At 53.7% G+C, this 25,056-nt stretch overlaps 1 protein-coding gene across 22 annotated transcripts in view; it reads right to left on the bottom strand.

Moving 5' to 3' along the window:
* Positions 1-25,056, bottom strand: part of ERI3 (ERI1 exoribonuclease family member 3) — a 125,391-nt gene that overhangs the window by 81,927 nt on the left and 18,408 nt on the right. For 13 of the 22 annotated variants that reach the window (XM_021096801.1, XM_021096792.1, XM_021096789.1 and 10 more), the window contains 3 exons: positions 11,222-11,338; positions 4,416-4,475; positions 93-184 (listed from right to left, as the gene is read on the bottom strand). In XM_021096801.1, coding sequence (XP_020952460.1) covers positions 93-184; positions 4,416-4,475; positions 11,222-11,338 — 269 coding nt within the window. Of the gene's footprint in view, positions 1-92; positions 185-4,415; positions 4,476-5,462; positions 5,659-11,221; positions 11,339-25,056 lie in introns of those variants that run through there. The other 9 variants (XM_021096804.1, XM_021096794.1, XM_021096809.1 and 6 more) reach the window with 3 other exon arrangements.

The raw sequence follows: 25,056 nt of genomic DNA, 5'->3' as shown, positions 1-25,056 counted from the left end.
TCTGTGGGCCTGGACACTGGAGCCTGTGAAAGGCAAAACCTGGTCCCGCAGCTCCCGAGCCCTGCCGGCACAGAAGTCCTGCTCATACTCACATGACTTTTAAGTCCCAGTCTCCGCAGGTGACAAAAATCGACTTGACGTTTGGATCTAAGAGGCCTTCCTTCGCCATCCACTCATCGACCCTCTGAAAAGTACACAAGAACAGATGAGATTTGCCTTTTTTTTTCCCTGAGTCTGTGAAGAGCCACAACAGTGAGACGCAGATAAGCTGCTTGTAATCAGAACAGAGAAAATTGTAATCTTAACCCGCCACAGCTCCACTCTGGGCTCTCAGCCTTGGCTCAGCCTATGGGGGCGCTCGCAGGGCTATCCCTGCGGGCAGATCCCACAAGCCCGGGTGTGGGGGGTGGTGGGCAGGGAGGCCCTCCACTCCCCCACCGCCTGGGAGCCCACCCTGGACGGGATACGGACAGATCCCAGTCGGTGCATCCAAATGCCTTCAGTCCTCAAACGAAAGCCCAGCCTAGCACGACGCAGGCTATCCTGGGCCAGGAGAACAGGCCGGAAGGAGGCCTCAAGCAGGGAGCCCCAATTCATAGGTGCGTTCAGTCATTTATTCATTCCACCCTCCTACGCAGTGTCCACTACCCAAATTTACGAACTTGGGTATTCGCCAAATGAAGGGGAAGTTAATTTTCACTGTGAGTCAACAGAAGAGACTCCTCTGCCGGGCTGGAGCCCCATCCTGACAACTGGGAGAGCACTGCCTGCTCCAGGTGCCAGAAAGTCATAAACTGGCCCCAGACTTTGTACTTCCTCTCTCCTGGATGGGGATTCAAATGCAGCAGAATCTTTTGAAAGCTGAGCTCAATGCCTAGACAGGGAAAGAAACTGCTCCCAAACACACTTTAAGTCTTTCTTTCCCTTCACCCCTTTGATCGGTTTTATTATTTGCACTCACACTGGAAGTACAAATACTAAACTCAGTACATAACAAGAGAATTATCAGAAAGAATTCATGAATCGTTGCCGATTGTTCAGAAGATCCCGGGCATGGGGCACGAGTGCAGCAGATCACACCGCTACTCCACTCACACGGGAGGATTAGTTTTAAAGGCTGCAGCACGTAGTCGTTAGACCCTTGGAAAAGTCAGACGCATCTGGGTTCTAACCTTGGCTCTTCCATATCCCAGCTGCATCGTGATGCGAAGTCATTTAAAAGTCATTTAACCCCTCTGAACTTCAGTTGCCTTCATCTATAAAATGAGGTAGGATGACTAACCTTACTGGGTTGTTTTGAGAATCATATGTGATAATGCATTAAGTGCCTACCTAAAAATAGACGGCAGGCCGGGAGGGGAGACAGACACATCATCGTAATATGCCATAACAGAGGCAGCAGCGGGGAGGCACCCAGGACACTATTGGACCAAGCGGAGGCAGAGGCCAGCCCTACCTTTCAGGGGGAAAGAGTCAGAAGGGTTTCCTAAAGAGGAGGGTGAGACGCCAAGCCTGGTGGCAGAGCATGCTCGGCAGGGTGGAGCCCAGGAAAGGCTGCTCCAGGCGGAGGCAAAGGCAACACAGACATTTGGCATCTGAGAAGCAACTGTGTACCGTCTGCCTTCCCCACCAGACCATCGGCCTCCTGAAGGCAGGGACGCGCATCTGTGTTCTTCCACTGTCTTAATCCCACACCCAGCACAGTGGCGTCTCGATAGCTATTTGCTGATTCACTGAAGTGTGAGTAGAGAGCAGTGTGGCTGAGTCGGCAGTAACCGGAAGGAGAAGCAGGCACAGAGGCTGGGGGAGCAGGTGAGGCCAGCCTGTGAAGGGCCTCGTGTGCCCACGGGAATCCTGGGCTCCCTGGATATCCCCGAAATCCTGGAGGCCGTGGCCCATGCCGAAGCGGTCCTTGAGCAGGGCCAAGGACCCCATCGAGCTCCGCGGCTACAACAGCCCTGCCTCCTGGGACATCGGGGCTGCTCCCCAATGCCAGACTCTGCACAACCTCTTCACAGCGTGTCCACCACAGAATCCGCCTCAACTCAAGGGTCGCCCCAGCAGCTAACTTCCGGGCTTTGCACTGCTGAACAGTTTGTCTCCCAGCCATTTTGGCCCCACCCCTTGCACACACACACAGACACACACACACACACACACACACACACCCCCTTCCCGAGAGTCACCTAAAGAAAATAAGACAGACTTTATATAAGAAAAGAGGTAAGGCAAACCTGGAGCTCCCTAAATCAGCTAATCTCGCTCCGGTTCACTGGCCTTAAATCCCCAAGGTAAGTGCCCCACCTGCTAGGGGGCTCCCCAACGCCCCAACTCCTGCACAGGGGGTCCTGGAAAAGAGAGCAGGACAGGACAGGACTGTCAGGAGGCAATGCCCAGCAAGACCAGGCCTTCCCCATGAGAAGCGCTTACTGCTCCCTGGGGTCCTTGGAAGCTCAGGGGCGAGGCCCTTCACTCATGCAGCAGACATTTAACGAGCAGCTTCTGCTCTGAGTGCTCTGAGCCTGTCCCAGGACGTGATACACTGGAGTCAGGCCTTCCCTTCTCTGAATGGATAAAGGATCGGTGGGACCACCAAGACACCCCCCACTCAGGCAGGCCAGCCCTCCCAGCTCCTGGAGGTCTGGAGGAGCCCCGCCTGAGCCCTACTTAGAACAAAAGTGTCAGGCAAACATCCAGCTGGCCATCTGCTCGGGGCCTGGGTTACGAAGGGACTAGCTCTTTAGCTCTACAACTGACTCAGAGCTAACGGGACAAAGCAGAGCCCAGTCTGGCCCCCTCATCCTACCTGAGACCCCTTACCTGGGCCCATGCCGGGAAGCTTCCCTCTTCACCCACAAAATCGGAGCAAGTAGCAGAAAGTAGCTTGGGTGAGCCTGGGCATCCCCAGAGCACCCTGCTCCAGGGCTGGCCCGGGGTCAGCAGGAAGAAGACGCCTAAAGACCAATCTCCCCTCCCACCAGCGCCACTGAGGGAGCCTCCATCACCTCAACAGCCCTGGTTTGGTGCGAGCCCAGAGTATGCGTCGTCCTCCCAGCACCTCCCCCAGAGACACGCCACAAAAAAGCTGCCTGTCCCCCCGCCTTGTTCTAAGGTGCTGGCTGAGAGACAGGGACGGACGGGTCCCTTCTTTCTCCTTGAGTCTGGTCTTAGAGGGCGCAGTCCAGGCTGAGGAGCCCCCTTAGTCATAAGGGCAAATCTCTTCCCCTGAAAAGAGGATCAGTGGGGCTGGGAGGCACCTCAGGGGTCATCTTCTTCCAGGCCCACGGGAGCCTGACCGCTGGCGGAGCCTGGGCCTGCACACTCCCAGGGACAGGGAGCACGCCCGGCCACCGGGCGAGCCTACAGCCATCTCCCTGGCCCTGGTTCCATCCCGAGGAGCCCAGGGAATCCAGTCCTCATTTCCCTCCCCCGGGACGGACCCTCTGGGCTCCAGGAAGAGCTCTTCCCTCCTCTCCTGCCGCCTCCCCACCTCCTCTAGGCTGTGCCTCCAACGCAGAGGCGCCCCGCTCTCGTCCACACGCCTGCCCTCTCCGGTCACGGGGGCCGAGCGTTGGGCTTGTGGCTCTTAAGGATAAATACGGCACCTACTGGGATCCACAGGCTTTTTCTCTTCTCCCCTCCCCCCAGAGAGAAGGGAACGGAACGGGACCTTCCCCCTCTCTGAAAACCCCAGGCCAGACGGGGGTGGGAGACAGGCTGAGGCCAAGCGCTGCTTCCTTACTCCCTCAGGCTGGAGCACAAAAGGCAGCATCTTAACCTTTTCCAGCTCCCCGAGGAGAACATCCCAGAAGTGTGGTCTCTGCCAAGGGTTCTACAGCCTTTAATTTGATGTTCCTCACATAGGCAATTGTTGTAATTATTCTGATTAGGAATCATTACCCAGGGCAGCCTCTGCACCCCTGACAGGCACACTGCGTCCAGCGGCAAGCTGCAGTGGGGCAGGCGGGCCCAGCCGCGCCTCCTGGAGGAGCTGACAGCAAACAAAAGCCATCGACGGGGAGTTCTGGGCGAGTTAATCAAGTGCTCACATGCCACAAGAAGCCGACACTCAAGCTAAACAAAAACACCGCCGGTCCCCGGGCTCGGCTCCCCCACTCCCAGCCCGCCCGGCACAGGCGCCCGAGCCGGCGGCACAGGCCACGGGCCGGGGCGGGCGGGGGCCCCGCCGACTCCCGGCGGCGCTGGGACATCTTGTCAGTAGCCCTGACGGGAACAGCTGGAGATGACAGATCAATGGTTCAATACTCTCAACAGCATGTCACGGATGTGACAGCAAATGTTATTCTAATCAAGCCATAATCATAGTCAAATTACACGGCTACATTCTCAGGAGGGGAGGGGGGAGGCAGCAGGAAGGGGGTCAGAGGTCAGGAATTAAAGGTCACTCAACCTACCTCCAGCACTTGCTGCAGGCTTGGCTGACCATCCACCATGGCTTGAATAATGCCGGTGAGCTGAAAGGAAGAAGAAAGAGCCAATGGGTGGAAAACCCGGGCGCAGCCACTCAGAGCTGGACGGGAGCCTCTCCTTTCCGTCCTTCTCCTTCTGTTTTGAAAGAGTCCGACCTGCACAGCTGCAGGCTCCGAATGTGACAGGAGCCTTGGGAACCGAGTCCCAGGACACAGGGTGAACTCGCCCCCAAGGTCCTGCCCGGAGACGGACACGCACAGCTACACACTGACCACTGTTTCAGCTTTCGTTTTGTAGAAAACTTGATTTTGTATGTGTCTTTCGTATTCAAGAACCTCAGTAAGGCCCCGCAAATTACAGTCTGAAGTCAGTTCACCTCCAAGCTTCTCGGAAGTTGCTGCAGAACTTGGGGAATGCTCACACAGCCAGGGCCCTGGCTTCCGAGTCTACCTCCTCTCTCAGCCCCGATGTCCGGCACCTCTCCCCAACAGCGGTGCAGGGCTGGGGGAGCCCCCAGGCATCCACCCCTCACCCTGCATGCCTGGGCCCTCAGTACCAGCCAGCCAGGCAGGAAAACAGGCACCTTTAGCTGACAAAAACGCCCACAAACCTAATCTAGAGAATTTCTAGAACTCAAGGGCCTCAGCTCCACCTAGGTCAGGCTGAGGTTCAAACAAGCTTGTTGCTTTGCTTTGTCTTTGTTTTGTTTTGAAGTGAAAATATCCCCCAATTGCAGACTAGACAGGCTGCCTGGAGGGACTGTGGCAGGAGGCCCCCGGCACAGACGTGACTCAGCTCGAAATCACCAGGGCCAGGGTGCCCCTGGCCACTTCTAGACAGAAGAGCATCTCAAGCCTGCTTGGAAACTTCCTTTTTTTTTTTTTTTTTTAAAGTGTTGGGGGTGGGGATTAGACTCCAATTAAACTATAATTACATTTAATGAATACCAAATACCCAACTCACAGAACCTGCTGGCTCTAAGAGGGAAGGTTATTTTCTCACAGCGACTTACTCGGAATGGTAATACACACCTTTTAGGGAAGAAATTTTCATTTTAAGAACGCTGGGTTCCTCTAGGTGGGTTTCTGTAGTTCATCAAGTCATTATTAGGTGGTATTTTAAGGAAGTGTAAGGACACAGCAACTCTATTTTATATTCCAGAAACTGTTTTTATATTAATCTGTATTTTAATTGGGTAACAGCTGCTGCCTACAGACTTCCCATGGTCTAAAAGGAAAATAAATTAGAAAGATTAACTACACTGTTGTTTCGCGAGGCTTTAACCCACAGCATGCCCGCCCGGCTGGCACCTCCACGCCCCTTCCTTGCTTGGGAGACCAAAGAACTGCCCAGCAGAGGGAGGGCCTGAGCCAAAGAGAAGAAAAGGTGGTCCCCCGAGGCCGGGGCCGGGGCGGGCAGAGCTGGCGAAGGCGGCTTTCACCTTGGAGGGCTGGCTCCGCCTTTGGTTTAGTCAACAGCTACTCCCGAGACCGGCCCAGCCGTGTCTGGGCCATTCGGGATGCAGGGGTTCAGCAGCCAAGAGGAGCACGGACGCGGCCCTCGTGGAATCTGTGTTTTCTTGGGAGTCCCATCCTGTCCCAGCTCAGCCAGCACCCAAGCCCGTCGGCCACCCACAGCCAGACACTGAGCAGCCTGGGATCTGCGTTTTGTCTCAAGCAGGGGCCAGAGTCCAGAGGAGGCCTGGTGCCAACGCCAGGTTCAAGAGCCAGATGACTGGCTGGCACCATGCACCCGCCACTGCCCTGTCTCGCCTAGCTTCTCTCCTGCTCAGTTCTTCCAGGGCAGTCACATCCCTAAGCCTAGAGCTGGGGCTTGGGGGCAGGACTATCCTGGAAAAGAGGGCCCACAGCCACGCTCCTTGGAGAGCTCCAGGGTCTGCATGCTGTCTCGTGTCCAGTCTGAGTTCCCTGGGGCAAGTTAGGTCTCCTTCTCTTGGCTCACTCAGATGCACACCACAGGGCCTCCAGAAAGTCTCGCTTGCACAGGAAACCACTGGCAACCCTGCCAAGAACCCTCCCTCCCTCCTTGGAGGTGGGACTTGGGTCAGCCTCTGTACAGGTGCACACGCACCTGCCCTGGGCCCCAGGAAAAGGCTCTACACCAAAAAGGAAAACCGGGGCCCTTCTCTGCGGGGTCTCTCCCTACAGACTAGGCCCACCTCTGCCTGCCCTAGGAGGGTGGGGGGTGGCCCCAGGGCTTTCTCACACCCCTCTCCAGTGGTCAGCAGTCCTGGCATCATCAGTCCAGGAGGAACCTAGTGAGCTCAGCTCCCTCCCTCTCCATGCTTCCCAGACCGCCTATGGTCCAGCAAGAGAGCTTACAGCTTATAGCTAAAGGACTTGAACTCAACCCCCAGAGACACAGGTGCTTGAGCTACTGGTTTAACTGGAAGCATCCTTTTAGGGGGAGGCCTCACTCCTCTGCATTAATGTCTCCAACAATGGACTACATCTTAGCAGCACTGGAGGAATAGGGGGTGAAATCTAAAGGTAGTCCCTTAACCTGATACTGACAACCTGTACGACTTATATCAGAAACTGTGAGGAAGGAGTTCCCATTGTGGCATAACAGGATCATCTCTGCAACGCCAGGACACAGGTTCAACCCTTGGTCTGGCACCGTGGGTTAAAGGATTTGGTATTGCCACAGCTGCAGTGTAGGTCACAACTGCAGCTCGGATCCGATCCCGGGCCTGAGAACTCCATATGCCTCGGGGAGGCCAAAAAAGAAAAAGAAAGAAAGAAACTGGGCATTCCTGTCACAGCTCAGCTGGTTAAGAACCCAACTAGTATCCAGGAGGATGCAGGTTCAATCCCTGGCCTCTCTCAGTGGGTGAAGGACCTGCCATTGCCATGAGCTGTGGTGTAGGTCATAGGCACAGCTCGGATCCCATGTTGCTGTGGCTGTGGCATAAGCCAGCAGCTGCAGCTGATTCGACCCCTAGCCTGGGAACACCTAGCTGCAGGTGTGGCCCTAAAAAGAAGACAAGAAAGAAGGAAGGAAAGAAGGAAAAAAAAAAGAAATGAAGGGAGAAAAGAAAAGGAATGAAACTATGAGGGAGACACTGTAACAAAAAATATTTTGTGAAGTTCTACCTTAGGCCTAACCTAAACCTTTCATGCTGCTATTTAAGTCCGTTCCCATTTGGGTTAATATATAGGTTTGTAAAAAGCTTTCACATCCTCACAATGAAAGGTACTAGAGCAAAGCCAAGTATTATTAAGCTGAGAACCAGGGCTCACAGGCTAAACAGCGCTCAAAGACCTCAACCACTTAAAGCAGGAGAGGTGAGAGGAAGAATTAATGTGTGCTCTGTGGCTCCTTTCACTGAGGGATTACAGATTAACTCCCGCTTCTCCAGACTCGGAAACCACAGGCAAGGGGCTTTTGACCCTGACTGACAGCATGGCTGGTTACTGAGGTGCCCCACCGCACAAGGGCTTTATCCAGGAACGAGCTGGCTTCCTCAGAAACAGCCCAGCCGGGAAGCAGCCCCGGACGCTCAGTGCCAACAGCATGTCAGCACCCAGTGCTTCCTCCATTCAGAGTTTATCTCCAGCGCAATCGTATTCTGACACCAAGACAGTCTGTTGATGACAGAAGCTCTTGTCTCTGGTGGGCAATCTGATAATCAGACCCACTCTTTCTCCTCAGACAAAGAGACCAATAAATCTCACCCTTTATAAGTACAGGTGCAAGACAAAGCCCTTTACTGGCATTTACCAAAATCAGTATTTTTCCTTTTTTTTTTTTTTTTTTTTTTCATAATGACAACAACAAAAGACTGCATGTGGTCAGGGACTGTGCAGCACCCCAGCTGCCAGAGACAGAGGTCTGAGTTGGGCCAGACTCTAGAGGTGGCAGGGGAAGGGCCTGAGGAGGAGGGAAGCACAGCCCACCCTATCTCTGTAGAGCCACGGGTCCAGGCAGACTGTCAACTGGAACTAAGAAAGGGCCTCAAGAAGGCTCATGACCCGGTCACTACACAGTGTGTCTACAGGTGGGCCACAGACTCGCTCCAGGCAGAAGCCCTCTTCCTGCTGCCCAGCACGCTCCGACACCAGCATGTGCTCCTGTGTGCACACGAGCACGCACAGCCAGGGTTCTTGAAAACTTCTTGTGCAAGAGAGAAAATCCTCCCAGAGGAGCTGCTCAGGAAAACAGGTCCACGGTGGTTCCTCACGCTTACGAGTGCAAGGCTCTTTCTGGCTGGAATGACCGCCCTTCCTACCCGCACAGGCACGTGCTGCTGGCCTGGATGAGGGCTCAGAATGGCGACAGCCCCATCCTGTGTCCACGCCTCTCTCTGCATCACAATTCCACCCAGTACAGAAATGGGGCCATGTTTATGACCCGAGGTTTTCGAAAGAAGATTTTTCTTACTCAAAAAAGCAAGTCAACGGTACAGCTGCTCTGGGGAGAGGGAGTCTGACAATATCCATTCAAGAAACGGGTATTTTTACTTGGTGCCAGGCCCTAACGATGTGACGAAGATGGATCAGATCTAGTTTCTGCCCACAAGGAACACACAGTCTAGTAAGGAGACAGAGAAATCATTGAAGTATAATGCAATGACGGGTGTAGGCTGGGGTGAGCACAACCAGCCTGGACTCAGGGAAGGCTTCCTGGAGAGGGGACCCTGGGCGGAGCGCGGCAGGACCAGGAGGAGGGGGGGGCAGCACACAGGCAGGAGCATCACGCACGGAGGCCGACTGTGACAGGGCGACCTCTGGGTGAGGGCAGCAGGGAGACATGAGGCTGGACACAAAGGCAGGGACCAGGTCAGGGCGCACTCTGAGCTCTGGAAGCCTGAGACAAAATGGCAGAATCACGTCTGCAGCCCAGCTAGGTCCTCACTTTCAGAAGAGGCTTCATGACCAGGATCCCACCACCCCCAGGCCTACGACGCTCCAAATTACCTATGCCCTTGGGTGAAACTTTCTGGAAAAAAAGAAACAGCTTCCATCAGCGTCTCACAATCCCTCCTTCCCCTCCCCCAAAAGAGAAGCAGGAGTAGCCCTGCTGTGGGGGAAGGAGAAAAAAAAACGTTTCCCCAATATTCTCAAGCACCTTACCGCCCAGGGCTGCGCTCCAGCAGGGCTCTGTTCCACTCCAAAACAAGCAGCAACCCTCCCCACATCTAGGCCTGCCGCTCTACGACAGGCAGCTGGAGCCCCGAGGGGAGGCAGAGGGAGGAGGAGAGGAGGGAGGAGGAGAGGAGTGCATGTTCTACTTCGGGGCCAGTGGAGGCCTCAGGTATCTGACTGGTTTAAGGAAAAGTCTTCCCTACCCCTCCCATAAGGAAAGGGATTTTCTTTCTCTCTCTTTCCTGATTGTCTTTTTAGGGCTGCACCCAAGGCATATGGAGGTTCCCAGGTGAGGGGTCCAATCGGAGCTACAGCTGCCGGCCCACGCCAGAGCCACAGCAACGCTGGATCCTTAACCCACTGAGCAAGGCCAAGGATCGAACCTGCATCCTCATGGATGCCACTCGTTTCCACTGAGCCACACCAGGAACTCCCCAGGGGATTTTCATCATCATTAAAATGTTTTTTTTTTTTTTCCCCTCCCCAAAAGGGGCAAAAAGGACAGATTAGCGCCCCCTGGTGGTAGAGGTAGTTCCCAGGGGAAAGGGAGGGAAAAAGAAAAACAGTTGACTCCAGAGGGAGTTAAGAGCCTCAACATCGCTGGCTGGGCAGCCTGATGCCTACCAACAAAAGGCCCACCTGGGTCACAAGCCCAGGAGGGACCCTCAGACCTCACAGCTGAGCTAAGTCAGAGCCCACAGAGCCCTCTCAGCAGGGGCAGACAGGCCCTTCCCAGCCCCCCAGGCAAAGCCATGGTTTCGGGATTACTCAAGAACGTCTTTCTCCCTGCTTCACTCAAGGCGAAACCAGGTCTCTAAACGAAGGCGCCATGTCTCCATGGACCCCAAATGACCCCAATGCTTACAATTCCAGAAACACTTACATTTTCCCGTCACCTCTGCTGCCACACACACCTGAGCCTGATTCCACCACAGCCTGCGGCCACCACAGCACGCGACACAACGCACCCCAGGCAAAAGCAGCCACAGAAGGCCTCTCCATGCCGCCCTGACGGTCAACCCTCCAGGGGCGCTTCCTCTCACCAGTGACTCTTTGGAGCCTCCAGCAAAGACCGAGATCTCAGTCCCAGTTTCAGAATCTGTGAAATGGAGCCAGCGCTCACCTGCCGGCAAAGCGGCCACATATGGAACTGGCTTGGGATAAGGCTAAGGACACGTGAGCCTCGGCCAAGCAGTCCTCATACCCCTCCCGGACTGGCCTTCCCTTTCCTCAGGGACAGAAGGGCTGCGCTTCCCACAGGACTGCTGCGCCCAAGGACAGAAAAGCACCACCGGAAAGCTGAGAAAGGCGCACAGAAGCGCTCCTTCCAAGAGGCTGGTACTCTCCGCCTCTGGCCAAGGATCCTAAGGGAAATGAACCTGAAAGCTGAGCCCCAGAGGCACCCACCCTGCTCCTACACTCCACGTGCCCGTCACTAGGAAGGGCAGGAGTGACCAGGAAGGCCAAGTGGGGGAAAGCTGGGACGGACTGCGCCACTGCTCCCTGGCTTCCCCAGGAACCAGTGTGACCCAAGGGGGTGGCAGGCTTTGTAGAATGCCGCCTGCTGGGTCCAGCACGCACCTGCCCCAAGCCCTGAGAAGACCTGAGCTTTCCCTAAGAGCAGCAACGATCCCCAAGCCCCCGTCCCGGCAGCACTTGCCGCCCAGCCCGCGGGCCCTTACCTCTGTACAGAAGGGAGTGAGCTGTGGGTGGACTACGGGCTGGACATACATGTGAAAGGTAGACTCGATCTCCATGGTCCGGCCGTTTAGCTTCAGGATGGGGAACTCGATGATCTCCTGGAACGGCAAAGGCACAGGAGAAGGAGGAGTAAGGTGTTTTTAGTAACTCGGAGTCAAGAATGAGGGGGTGTTTTGGACTCACGAGCTCCTGCCAGGCCAAACGCAAGACTGAGGTGGTTCGAGCCCAGCTAGGACTCCTGACGCTCCCACTGCCAACGTCCTCACAAGTTCCAGGGACTCCACACACCCACCGTCCCCACTGTCCCTGGAAAGGGGAAGGAAGACAGCAGTGACATCGGCCCAGGTTCCCCAACTGGTTCTCCAGCAGAGCCCTGCTCCCTGGAGCCCCGAAAAGCAGGCCCCTCTTCCTCTTGCCCAGCTCCCTCACCCTAGCACGGGCCTAGGTCTCCAGCCACAGAGACAAGCAGCCATCAGACTGATGCACAGATTTCCACATACGAAGTTTAAACAAAAGCGGATGAGTTTCACTAGTTTCCACCCCCCCTCCCAAAAAAAGATAAATGATTAATAAAGCCGAAGGGGATACTGGAGAGGAGAAAACTGAGTACGAGCCCTAAAAGCGGGTGCCTCCCACCTTTCTTTTGAGCAGTACACCCTCCCCTCAGCCTGCCCCCCCATCGCCTAGCCAGCCCTTCCCAGTCCACTGGAACGTAATGGAAGAGAAGGAGGAGTGACAATTTGTTTGGTGTCTCTAAGATTAATTTGTCTCCGTTATTTAATAGAGATGCACAGCACCAAGGTCCTGGTGTGCAAACAGGCTTGCAGCCCGCCGGCTGTGCAGCCCGCCTCACACATCGCTCCTGGGAAGGGAGGAACACGCCGGGGGCGGGGGGGAGGACCAGAGAGAGCACACGCGCACACACGCACACATACATGCACACGCACACGCCGGAGAGAAGAGGGAAAGCCAGGAGAGAGAATAAAAAAAATTACTGCTTTTTAATATTCAAAAACAGTTTGCAAAATTTAATCAAAGCAGAGGAAAAGCTAACATTTTTACCACTTTGACATTTTTATTAGCGCTTTCATAAATTTTTAAAACATGAATGGAATTAGTTTACAACACAAAAAAACTGCCCTGAAAACATCTGGAAGAGACAAATAGGAAATAATAAAAAAAATAAATAAAAGCAAAATCCTCTGAGGAAAATTAGCATGTGAAAAAGGCCTCCGCTGCAGAGAGAGGAGGGGGGCTTGGCCCACTCGGTGGCCCCAGCCGCCGGCTCCAGTGGCGTCCCTACCCCAGGCCTCCCGGCCCGTGTGGACCTTTCCAGCATCGCTAAAGCAAGGCCAACTGGCTCTCTCCAGGGGTGGCTGGACAAGCAACAGCGAAGCTGCCGACACCTGACAGCATCCTGGGAAACGGATGACGGGGGAGACAGGAGAAATGGCCCATCTCCCGGATATTCCAAGGCAGCCAGCTGTCTCCCCACCAAACATACCTGCTCTACAGGGCTCGTTTTCAGAGCATCTTTATCCAACACCTCACAGCAGGGCTGAAGACCAAATCATAGCAGCCACACTTCATGACAGAGAAAGGCAAAGGTTCTGGTGGCACAGTGTCCCAGGCTGCCCTAAAGAGGGGGCAGGGATAGGAACGGTGGAAAGACTGCAAGACTGAGACTGAGGCGGGACGGAGAAGGAGGCCCAGGCTCCTGCTTAAACTCAAATACCTCTCCCCCCAGAGCACTACACAGTAGGCCAGAGAAAGTTTTGTTCTGAAAAGCAAAACTGAGGCAAGCGCGCGCGCACACACACACACACACACACACGAAATACACACTGGTCCCCCTGAAAAATCAGATCCCCCAGATTTCCCAGTGCTGCCTCGAAGGTGGGGCTCATTTGAGTCAGGTGCATCGGACTCCCAAATTCCTGATACAGCCTCCCTCTGCCGCTAAGTAGAAGAAAACACTTTCCTTCCCAACAAAAAAGACCTCCGTAGCCTGGTGAGTTGGGCGGCCCCGGCGTCTAAGGACACAAACGCAGCCAGCTCCCCGCTAACAGCGTTAGCTGGGCCCACAATGAAATTTAACCTGGGCACAGCCGTACTTTTCACTTAAACTTTCGCTTGGAGAGAAGCAGTGTTTGGAGACCTGCAGTTTGTCCTGCTAATAAAGACAAGTGTTGGGACCTTTAAGGATGCCATTCATCTCTGGCTTTTATTAAATTCAATTTTCTTAAGCCCATGATACATTATGAAATTAGGAGGTGACATTCCTCTGGAAACAAAAATATCTATCAAACATAAATAGGAAAAAACCCTCTATTACCAAGAATTTATGGCTTAAAGTTGATCTCTTTCCACTTCTTTACAAGCCCATGGTTTGTTTTAGATATGTGAAATGTTATTATAGATCTGGAATTTTATTAGTATTTATCATACAATAGTAAGCGCTTCAGCTCCCACTCTGACCAGCACCAAGTCAGCATCCCCAGGGGATACTCTTAAAACTTGGCCTTTGGGTTCCCCACTGCAGCTCCGTCTTTCCTGTCACTGGTTTCCTCATCCCTGGGGAAATGGAGCCAGCCTAAATGCTCACAGTTTCACCCTTCCAGAGAGGGGGGACAAGCCAGCCCCAGCCCCCCTAAAATGCCCTGGAACCAGGACCCAGCAGACTGGACCTGTCCTAAACATGTCTCTAAAGCTGCTTGCCCATCAGCCAAGCCTTCTCTCCAAGCCCCAAAAGAAGGCCAGTCGCAGAATACGACTTTGCAGGGGCCCTTCCTCAGCACTGCCGTCAGCTCCTGCAGCAATGACCTTGCACCCTGGCATATTCTTTTAAGCCACTGAGGATGCAAAAGAGGAACTTCTGAGAGAAGACCCTTTGGGGAGTCAGGACAGAAAGGATCTCACGGAGGTACTTCTGACTTTCCCATACTGCCCAGCCAAGCCCAGAACCTCGAAACACTGGCCCCAAAAGCCCATTCACAGGAGACGAGCCTCAATCTGCAGCCAGCACACAGGGGGTACACCAAACACCTCAACAGCTTTCAGCTGATAATGATCAGAGAGGGAACCCCAAAGCCAAAGGTTGATTAATTCCAACCAAGAGCTTGGGAAGATGTGCCCTAAGTGCCAGCTGCTCGGGCCAGGTGCTCAGATCATGAAACTGTTATTCCTGCTCTTCCTCCTTTGCCCTTCCCCCGGGAAGGCTTTATTTTTAAGGAGCAATTGAGTGTCTGCTTGGGTAAAGGTAGCGCCATGAAGGAAAGAAGAACCAGTGTGTGTTTACTAGCCCTCTTTCCCAGCCCTGATAATAATTTCACAATTCCTTACTTTTTTTTTTTGTCTTTTGTCTTTTGAGGGCCGCACCCGCGGCATATGGTGGTTTCCAGGCTAGGGGTCGAATCAGAGCTGTAGCCGCCGGCCTACACCACAGCCACAGCAACGCGGGATCCCAGCCGCGTCTGCGACCCACACCACAGCTCACGGCAACACCGGATCCTCAACCCACTGAGCGAGGCCAGGGGATCGAAGCCACAACCTCATGGTTCCTCGTCGGATTCGTTTCTGCTGCGCCACAACGGGAACTCCCACAATTCCTTACTTTCTGCTCTGAGCATCTACTCTGCGCAGGACACGGGACGGGTGTTGGAGGGGATTCAGAGGTAAGGGGCAGTCTGCTTTGGCGAAGCACGAGAAGGAGCGCACATGTGAGCGAATAATGAACAAGGCACTACGGTAAATACCGTAAATACCGTGGCAGAGGTACACACCCAGCGCCAGGATTTTCCTTAGATCTTCCATCTTCTGATCTCACCCTTTAATCCTGGAAGACGAGTCACCGCGTCACCATCATCGGGTCATACACCAATACCATCAAGCACCTACTATTTACCAGGCAGGGCTGGGTGTGGACACAGAAGCAAACACGACGAGATGTGGCTCCTCCGTCTGAGGTGCTCGGAGTCTGGGCGAGGGTAGAGAGGAGTGACCCCACACCCTCAGAGACGCACAAAAAACAGAATCATTTCATTCTTTCCATTTATTGTTTACTATGTGGCAGACACTCTGCTAAATAATAAACAGGAATGACCACACTGAATCCATCTAACAACTGCTGGGACGGGAATCACCATTATCCCTAATTCACTGAAACCCTACGGCCCAAAAGGCAGTCGTCACATGGTCAAGGTCACGCTGCTAGGAAGGGACACAGCTGGGACCCCAAACAGGGAAAAGGAGACTTAAAGAGAGCAGGACTAACGGCTTTCAAAATCTGAAGGGTCAAGAAAGATCTGATTCTGTCAGTCTGAAAGGCTGTCTTTAAGGAGCCCAGTCTCCCATCTCCTAGGAGAGCAATGAACGTGGACCGTCCCGGCAGAAAGTCCTGCAGGACTGCTCCTGAAAAGCCTCCACTGCGGAAGCAGTGACACAGATGGTGCTGAGCTCTGGGCGCGAGAGGTGGAGAACTATGAGCCTTCAAGTCTGCATCTCCAGCACCCAGGTCTGTCCTAGCACCCAGACCTCACTCTCAGCTTTGGGTGAGTAAACACAAGGGGCTGATAAATGGCAAGATAGAAGCCAAGTGCATGGCTCTAACAGAAACTACTCTGTTTTCACAGAGCTCTCCCTAGGACCAGACAGTTGGAGGGATCTAGCTAAAGTGACAAGAGGGTAGGTCGGTAGAGCCAGGATTCAAAGGCAGACAAATATTGCTCCAAGCGGTCTCTCCTCCTCCCTCAACTGCTGCAAACCACCAACGTTCTGTTTGCCTGGGACCATGAATTTGCTTAAATTGGGACAGCTGGTCACCCTACACCAGCCACAGCTACCTGCGCTACTAGGCTGCCCAAGGGTAGAGCATCATAATCCCAAAAAGCTGGTCTACTGATGGTGGATGGGAACTGGCCTCAAGTTGACAACCAAGGCCATAAGTCTAAAAACTTGGATTTTTTTGAAGCATCCATGGTTCCAAACCTATAGTATCTGCTCACTCAAAAAAATATTTTAAGGGGAGGGAAGACAGAGCGATAAAAAGGAAGCACCAAACAAATATTTTTTCACCTTTTTAAATGAGCAGAGGTTTCAGCTGAAGCAGAGTTTTTTAAATACAGTTATTTTCTAATTGCTTAAGTAGGAACCCCAATGATCCTCGTGATAAACTGAGGACAAAACTACAATGGCATCTCAAACGAAATTTCACCCAGGATCAGTCGATTACAAAACACAAAGGAAGAGGCTGCTTTCTGCGTATTCAAACTCCCTTAAAGTACCGTGTGTGTAGTGCTATGATCACAGTGGAAGATACTACAACAAAGGGCCTTTAAGCAGCAGCGCCCTGGGTTCGGGTCCGAGCATCTGACAGTGTAGCATTCTTACACGCTGGCTTCCCAAAGCACAGAGCCTTCTCAGACGGAGCTGACCTGTCTACGGTCCTGTCTGAAACGAGCAGACCATTGTTCACGCGCCCCCCGCCTCAGGAACCCAGCACCTGGCTCTCCTTCACTCCAGAGACGGTCACAACCACTCTGCCCCTTCTCTCAACCCACGGACGCAAAGTCCACACAGTGTGCACCCTGCACAGGAAGGTTTAATAAAACCCAAAAAGCAACCTCGTCATGTGATGGCAAAAACGTGGATTTTTCCAAACCATGATTTTTGGATAAAAGTTTCATGCAAAGGCAGGTCCTTTTCTCCAGGGCATCCAGGAGCTTCTTGGCCAAAGGAAGAGGGAAAGTTGAGAGGGAGAAGTGAGGGCTGCACGGAGAACATGGTTTGCTGAACAGTTTCTCCTTTGGAAAAGGGGGAAAAAAAGACATTTTATGCACAAGGAGCTTATTTCTTAAACAAACACTCGTGGTTTTGATTTACACCACAGCCTGCTCCTAAATAATTTATGGCGGGTTAAATTTATTGCCGAGCCCTGGCTGGCTGCAAATTCGAATTGCCAAATAATTAGATTTTAGGGCAAAGCTTATAAATTACCCGTCGATTTGTCCGGACTTGTTTGTCAGTTGCTTTGTGCTTCGGGTCATCTTTGGCATTTGGCTGTTTGGGTTTTAATTGCTGATTTACACTTTGACAGATGAGAGCTGATGCTCGAAGTTTCAGGACAAGGAAGGGTAAAAAATTGGAGCTTTAAAAGGCTGATTTTTCACCTACATGTCCCTCTTCACCCATTCCCACAGACCCCAAAGCAATTAAAATATAGAAAAGAGGCTGAAAATAGACACTGCTATTCTTTATTCGAAAGGGGGAGTGCATTATAATTTACTTTTACTGGAATCTGAGTTTAAAATATATATACACACTACCAGTCACTGAAGGAGACCGAAAGTCTTAGAAACGGCATCCTCACCCAGGAGTCTGTGCCCACCTGCACACCCGCACGGCTCCGAATGAGCCTCCGTTCAGACATTTTTAGATACTCAATTGTAAATAACTCCTGGTATTAGGGGCCTCTGTGAAGCTGACCCTTCAGGGCAGCAAACAACCAAATGGTTTCTCTGTAGCTACCTGTATACACATATTTGTCATGGAATTAATTTAAACAAATCTCAGGTTGTGTGCAGGAGAGGTTCCCCCAGAGGCAGCACTACAGGAAGGCATGCAAGTGGAAGGGCGCCAAGCCCAACTTAACCATTCTAGTGGGGGAAAAAATCCCTTTGGATAGCGCTGTAGCTCTGTCTGCATGTTGACAGAGGGCCTGCAGGCTCTCTTTATGCTCCCCAGAGAAGCAGGGCCTGCCTCCCAGCCACCTGCTGTATCCCAATAGCTTTCTAAGAGGCCGTGAGTCAAAATAATACTAGCAGTAATTCTACTAACAAGACCTGACACACACAGCTATGACATGCCAGGCACTGTTCTCAGCTCTTGCATTTTATCCTCCCAACAGTCCTGTAAGATTGGTACCACTATTAACCCCGTTCTGCCAATAAGGCAACTAAGGCATAAAGAGTACAGGGAACTTGCTCAAGGTAAGTCACATACTGCTAGCAGGTGGTGGAGACCAGACTGAAATCCAGAGGGCCCAGTTCTGGAGCCTGTGCTCTGAGCCACTCTGCTATATTGCTTCTCACCAGAACAGACTCTGCCTCAATTCCCCTCACTTTGGAGACTGAGAGGCCACATTCTGGGACCAGCTCATCACCCAGCAGGGTGGGGAAAGAGATGGAACATGCTCAGGACTGAAAGATAAATCAGAGGCTGGGTTTGACAAGGATCATTTTTCCAATAAGTACAAATAAGTGAGGATCCACTAGCAAGGCTGGGGGCAGAGGGTGGGGCGTGACAGGTGATGCAGACAGACCAGGTCCACTCAGGCAGACAGCAGGTTCGGACCAGGCACCTTGGAGAGAGGCCCAGAGGCTGGCTGAGCTTCAGGAAGCCCGCTCAGTAATCCCCAGCGGCCCCAGCCCCAGCGGCTCCTGGTGTCTTCACAGCTCCCCTGTTCTCTTGCTGAATCTGACAGCCAGAAGCCAGGACAGGGAGTCAGTTGTGCTGGCATGACGGCAGACTTTCAAAATCACTGACCAGTGAGCAAGCAACACACAAACCGACATCCTGCCCACAGTGCCCTGCACACCCCTCTCACACACAGGCTCATCCGAACCGGCATCTTTGGAGGCAGGCGGGTATCACAGCCCTATTTTATAGACCCGGCTAAGGCAGCCAGTGCTTTAAAGCGTGGTCCCTTACAGGCAGGATTCCGTCACCCAGGAACATATGAGAAATGCAAATTCCTGGCCTTTACCCCAGGCTTTCTGAGCCAGAAACCCTGAGGGTGGGACCAGCGGTCTGTGGTTTAACAAGCCTTCCAGGTGATTCTGGTACTCGCTGAAGATTGAGACTCACTGGTCTAGAGTAGAGCGGTGTTTCTCAGACTTCAAATCACCTGAAGATCTGGTCAAATTAGACTCTAATTCGCGCTGGAAAGGGCCTGAGGCTCTGCATGTCGAACGCGCTCTCGGGGACGGGGTGCTGCTGGTTCTCAGAGCGCACTTTGAACAGCAACGGCGTGGCCTGGATCATCCTCGGGGCGATCCCTGGCACAGAGAGGCTGGCCAGGTGAGAATCGGAGCCCAAGGGTCTCAGCTCTTCTCAGAGCAAACCCTTACCTGGCCCACTTTCAAGCCCTCGGGGGAGCCCTTTGGAGCTGCCAAGCACCCCCGCCTCCTGCCATCAGACATTTCATTCTCCTGGCTGCCAAGATCCAGGGTGGGAGAAACTGGCATGTCACAGCCCAGAGCTTTGTAGAGCAAGCTGGCACATCTCTGTCAGGAAGCCAGCAGGAGGTCTTCTTGCCATGGCAACGCCTGCTCCCCTTACGAATGCAGTCAAGACCCAGGGCATCAGCTACCTACCAAGCACTCATCCTCCTGTCTGCCCCGGAAAAACACCTTCCTCTGTACAAATGAACCCAGAGCAGGACTGGACACCTCTCCTAACAGCTCTCACGAGAGACCTAAGGCAGGAGCTATCTTTCTGCCCCCGGTCCTGAGAAAGGCCTGACACTGGCCACAGACCTCGAACGGGATCACAGCAATTCCTACGATATCCGGAGGCCCCAAGCTAGAGACGCCCCACCACGACCTCGCCACCTCCACTTCGGACATCGCACTCTCAAGCCACGGCCCTCGGTCTGCACTGCACTTGTAGAGCGAGATTCCGAGCTTTTCAGCCAGTTACCATCCTAGCTACCCAACCATCACCACCTACTTCTCAAAAGCCAATGGTCTCCAGTTCCCAACAGATCCTGGAGGAGTAACTACCTCCAGCGCCACTAAGGCGCTCACCTGTGTCAGGTCTCCCTGCCTCCATTTACACCAGCCAGGGGTTCCTTCATTCCGCTCCTTGCCAAGTCTTAGCACCACAGACTACCAGAGCCCGTGAGTATCCAAAAGAGCCACGAGCTACTGAAGAGCAGGGTCCTCAAGCTTGCTTCTTCCCCGGCACATCTAAGGGCTACAGTACAGACCTCCTCTCCGTCCCCACCGTCACCCCTCAGTCCGAGCCACAAACCCACTTTCAAGTCATGCCTCCTAACAGTTTCCCTACGTCCACACTGAACCCGTGGCACAGCTTCCCCTCCACTCCCAGGGGCTCTGGCTCCCAGCATCTACTTCTGACTCCTCGCCGCCACTCAACAGCACCTTCTCGTCTCCTTCTCTGGCTCGCCAGTTTCACCCCCCGCCTTGCGATGGACTCTGCACTTCCCGTCCTTTCAGCAACATCAGCATCTCCCAGTGAGAGCCCCTGGCAGGGTTTAGCCTTCAGACGAGTCCTCGGCCAGAAGGAGACACCGACCAAGCACTGGAACGGGAGTGGAGCTCACGCAACAGAAGTGTGCCGCCACAGCCCAAGATCGCCCACTGCCAGCTGCACACAGGGGCAACTCTACTTCAGGCCAAGAGCTTCCTTGATGCCTGACTCTCTCTCCGGAGTCTACCTCCCCCCTGACTCCGCCAGCACCTAACCAGGCCTTGCTCGTGGCAGCACTCAACACACACAAGCCCTTCTCTGCCTGTCCTGGGCTGCTCGCCCGTCTGCTGCAGCCCTGCCAGCCCGGGGGCGCGTGTCAATCGGGGAACGCTCTTGTTTCAGGCTTTTAGGCAGTGACTCAATTTTCACAGCTAGAGTTCAAAACTCATCACGTAAATGTATGACTGCGGAGGCTTTTTAAGTATTGTGAACGCCCAGGATGAGGGAATAAAAGATAATCATCCCAATGGCATCTTAATCAAAATGATGCGGGGTCCTTTTTCCCATCAAGACACGAAGACGGAGGAAGCGTCTCCCAAAATCAGTTTCCTCATGTCAGGCGACCGAGGTCAGTCTACAAAGCAAGAAATGGGACCCTCAGAGGGGAGAAAAAACAAGACAGCCGGGGGGGGGAGACGTGAAGCCCACGGACTTACCCTCAACGCCCCCCTCCCCACTTGCCAGCATACTGGCTTTCTCTCTGCGGCTGCGGACCCGCTGCTGCTGCTCAAGGGACAGCTCCCCCCCCCCGCCCCCACGCCCTCCAGTCTCCCCGCTGGAGCATCTCTTCTCGGCCAGGCCCTCCTGCCCCTTCATCAGTGCTTCCCTCCTCCCCTCTCTGTGCGTTAGTCGGCGGCCATTCATCTGCTTGAAGGGCACGAGTCTCCCCGTCTAGGGAAGGAGGTGCTCCCAGGGGATGCCCAGCAGACCCAGATCCAAGCTGCCAGCACTCTGGGTGGGTGGGGTGGGGTGGGGGGAGGTGTCAGCTCACTCCCCAGGCCCTGCCTCTCCCTAGCGGCCTGGCAGCGCAGCCCAGCCCAGCCCAGCCCAGTGCTCCCTCCCTTCAGTGGCAGCTGAGGGATCAGATGGCTCCCCCAACCCACAAGGCCTCAGGGCCTCAGCTCCTCTTCCTACCTGGACCCTCACCCTTTTGGCCCACATTTTACTGGCGAAAATTCTCTTAGATCTCTTGCCGCCTTCATACTCTCACCTGCAGCATCCCATTAACATGTTCTACTAGAACACGGCAAATGGCATAGCACCGACACCAAGGAGCCCGACGAGCTCGTGGCTGAAACACTGTGCTCCCCCCACCTCACTGTCAACATTCCCCCAAACGAGCCTGCCATCCAGGTCAGTCTCAGCCTCCGGTCGGCTGGCTCCGGCTCACTCTGTGGCCGCCTTCCTTCATCCCGGCCACAGCGCTTCCGAGAGGCCTCCACGTGGCCCTCTCGGCCTCCAGACTTTCCCTTAACGTGAAGCCTATGCGACCCCCCCACACACACACACACACGGCAAGCAGGGCTGCCGGGCCCCTCCGCCAAGCACCCACTGTCCTGAGGCCTTCCCCAGGCAGTGGCAGCTACCACGCCACTTCATGGGGTGACACAGACACCCTCCCTCCGACGGGGCGCCCCTTGAGGGCAGGGGGCCTTCCTGGCCTTTACGTGCCATCACCTAACACAGAGCTTGAAGCTGTTATCCAAAGAGTAAAAAGAGGGGGCTTTTGTTTGACTTGGAGGGGGTTGGGGAGCAGCACCTGCAGCATGCAGCAGTTCTCAGGCCAGGGACTGAGCCTGCGCCACAGCAGTGACAGCGCTGGACCCTTAAGCCACTGGGCCGCCAGGGAACTCCAAAAGAAGTCTTTTTGTGCCTCTAGGGTAGTTGCCGTCGGGCCCTCCACATTCCCTTCACCGACTTGTTTGGTTTTGTCGTGTCCGTCAAAACCCTGAGAGGCAGCTCAGTGTCTCTGTTAGTTTACAGTCCCTGATTTCATTCGCCATTTATCAATGGCCCTATTCTTCAGAGCTCTTCTCCACCACCAGCCCTAGCCTAGTGTCTAACAAAATCTGCATTCCAACAGCTGTCTCCGCTCTGGAGGGGCCACCAGGATAAGAAGAGCCTGGGCGGGGGGAATGTCTCCCGATCTGCACGAAATTACATGGTGATGTTGTTACCAGTGACCCAACACTCCCCGAGGAAAGTTCCTGGTGCCACCCCCAGGCAACCCCACAGCCTAACCCCGCGCTGTGGCAGCTTAAAGGTATAAGCCCTGGGGAAGGTAGAGAAGCAGTCCGAATAGAGCAAATAAACTCCCTTCGATCGTACCTCTGCTCTGCCGAACACACAAGGCAGCACCACTGTGCATCAGTGCTCCCCTCCCCGAGGTGTATATTTTACTTTTTACATTGCTATGTCTGCTCCAAACGAGAAGGGCCCTTCGGCTCTCACGTGAAGTTACAACAGGGCCAAGCCCTGGACACAGCAAATGCTTGTTCCCATACGGGGAGCACTGGCGAGGAGCCACAGTGAGAGCCGGAGCCGGGGGAGGCCCATCCCCATGAGGGGACCACCAGGAAAGCCAGACGGCAACCTGCCGAGGCGGCTGGGCAGGGGGAGGGGGAAGCACCGCATTTATGGAAGCAGCAACAAAAAGGACAAAAGGGCCTAGTGGGCTGGCCCTTTCCCACCCATCACTGGCCACCAATAGAGGAATTCATTTATGGTGACCCTGGAGGAAGAGATGTATTAAAGCAGAGATATAACTGAAAAGAAAGGCAATAATTGGTCTGATGGGCAGGGGAAAAATTATTCCGGGAGTCGAGAGCCTATGCAAGAACACTTAGAGCTCACACGGTCGTCATAACTCAGCCCCTCAAGCATTCTTTGCTCTGCTTATGGTGTTAACTTTAACGTCTTCACATATTACACCATCCGCACCAACACAAAATACTACACACGCCACACGAGGCTGAGTTATAGTTGCTGTGGGAAGCATAACTTTGAATTTCCTGATTTTGGTGCATTTAATCTCAGCCATAATGTTACATTAACGTCGGTTTTGCATTTCATTTCCCAGTTTAGAAGAATAGCGTCAGCGCCTTTCGCCTGTCTGTGCAGAAAAAGGGGCGGGCAAATGGACCAACAACTGGGCCCTCCTGCTAAAACGCGGGCCCAACCCCTCCCGCCTGGAGGAAGCCAGACCAGGCCAAGGGAACGGGGAGGAAAGGGTAGGTTCTTTTCCTAGGGAACGGTCTTTCCATGCATTCGGAGAGGGCAGGAACCAAGGGCAGGGAGGGAAAGAGGCTGAATCCAGTACACGAGCAATGTGAGTGCGTGGGGGTGGGAGTGGGGTCGGCAGGGGGCAGGGGGGGCTCCTGCCTCTCAGCCTTGAATGGAAGAGAGGGGAATCCATAGCGCGTGATTTGTAGGGCTCTTAACCAATCTCCTGTGAAGTTTTCCAAAACGTCTCTCTCACAAAAGACTGATAATGAGGAGCCGGCTTCAAGTCAAACTGAAATCCTCCAAATGCCTCTTTTCCACATTATTCCTTCTGCCACCGTCAGCCCTCCCCCCCACCGCTACCCCACCCTCCCAAAAATAACCCAGCATCTGGACAATTTTCTACAAAAAAGAAACTCCTTCACTCATAGTTTTAACTCAAAATGCAGATGGAGTCTCTTCAAGGTTTCCCAAAAAAAAAAAAAAAAAAAAAAAAAGCCCTGTGGACAAAGCCCCAACACCGGAAAACCTCACCCCCAAAGGTCACTTTTCTCCCAGGTTACAGGCACCTGAATACAGATGAGAAGGAAACCTGTCAGCGGCGGTGGCTGCAGAGCAGCGAGAGGGAAACTCAGCCCAGGAGCCCGACAGCCGCCGGGGGGCCTCAGGGAGGGAGGGAGGCAGCCCCTCCCTGGCCGTTGGGACAGCTGAGGTGACGTCCTCCTCCTCTGGCGCTGTGGCCTGGACCTCGTTTTCCTCACTTACATTTGCTTTGGTCTTTTCTGAACACGGAGGTGGTGAGAGAACTTGCCCCCAGGTTAAAGCTGCACAATTAAAGTTCCCACCAAAGCTTTCAGGCTGCTCCCTGGGCTGCGGGGTCACAGGCGCCGTCATTCGATGCGCATGCACACCAAAACGAGCCACCCGGCCTCCTGCTGGCGAGGACAAAGGAGCCACGATGCTCCGAACGGATAAAAACCGAAGTCCAGGTCAGGAACAGCTCCTAAGGCGAGAAAGGCATTGCATGCCTCCAGTTTTCAGGCGCTAAAACATGGCAAGCCACCTGAGTTAATCTTTCAGTGAAAAAATATTTCTCAGATGAAAAACAGTCTCCTATTCAACGAAGACCTATCATATTAATCTCAATCAAAACACGTAAACCAAAGTGAGTGCAAAAACCAGAGAGTGAAAGTCTGTTACTGGAAACCAGACACTCCAGTTTCACCAAAGCTGAACAAAGTACAAAAATAAACGGCAAAAATGATGAGGAATGCAGGAAACCAGGTGCTCCACCACGTCTGTAACCAGCACTGCCACACTCAAG

Source organism: Sus scrofa, chromosome 6 (assembly GCF_000003025.6).
Source record: "Sus scrofa isolate TJ Tabasco breed Duroc chromosome 6, Sscrofa11.1, whole genome shotgun sequence".
In the NCBI taxonomy this organism is placed as follows: domain Eukaryota; kingdom Metazoa; phylum Chordata; class Mammalia; order Artiodactyla; family Suidae; genus Sus; species Sus scrofa.
This window is presented reverse-complemented; position numbering and strand designations above follow the sequence as displayed.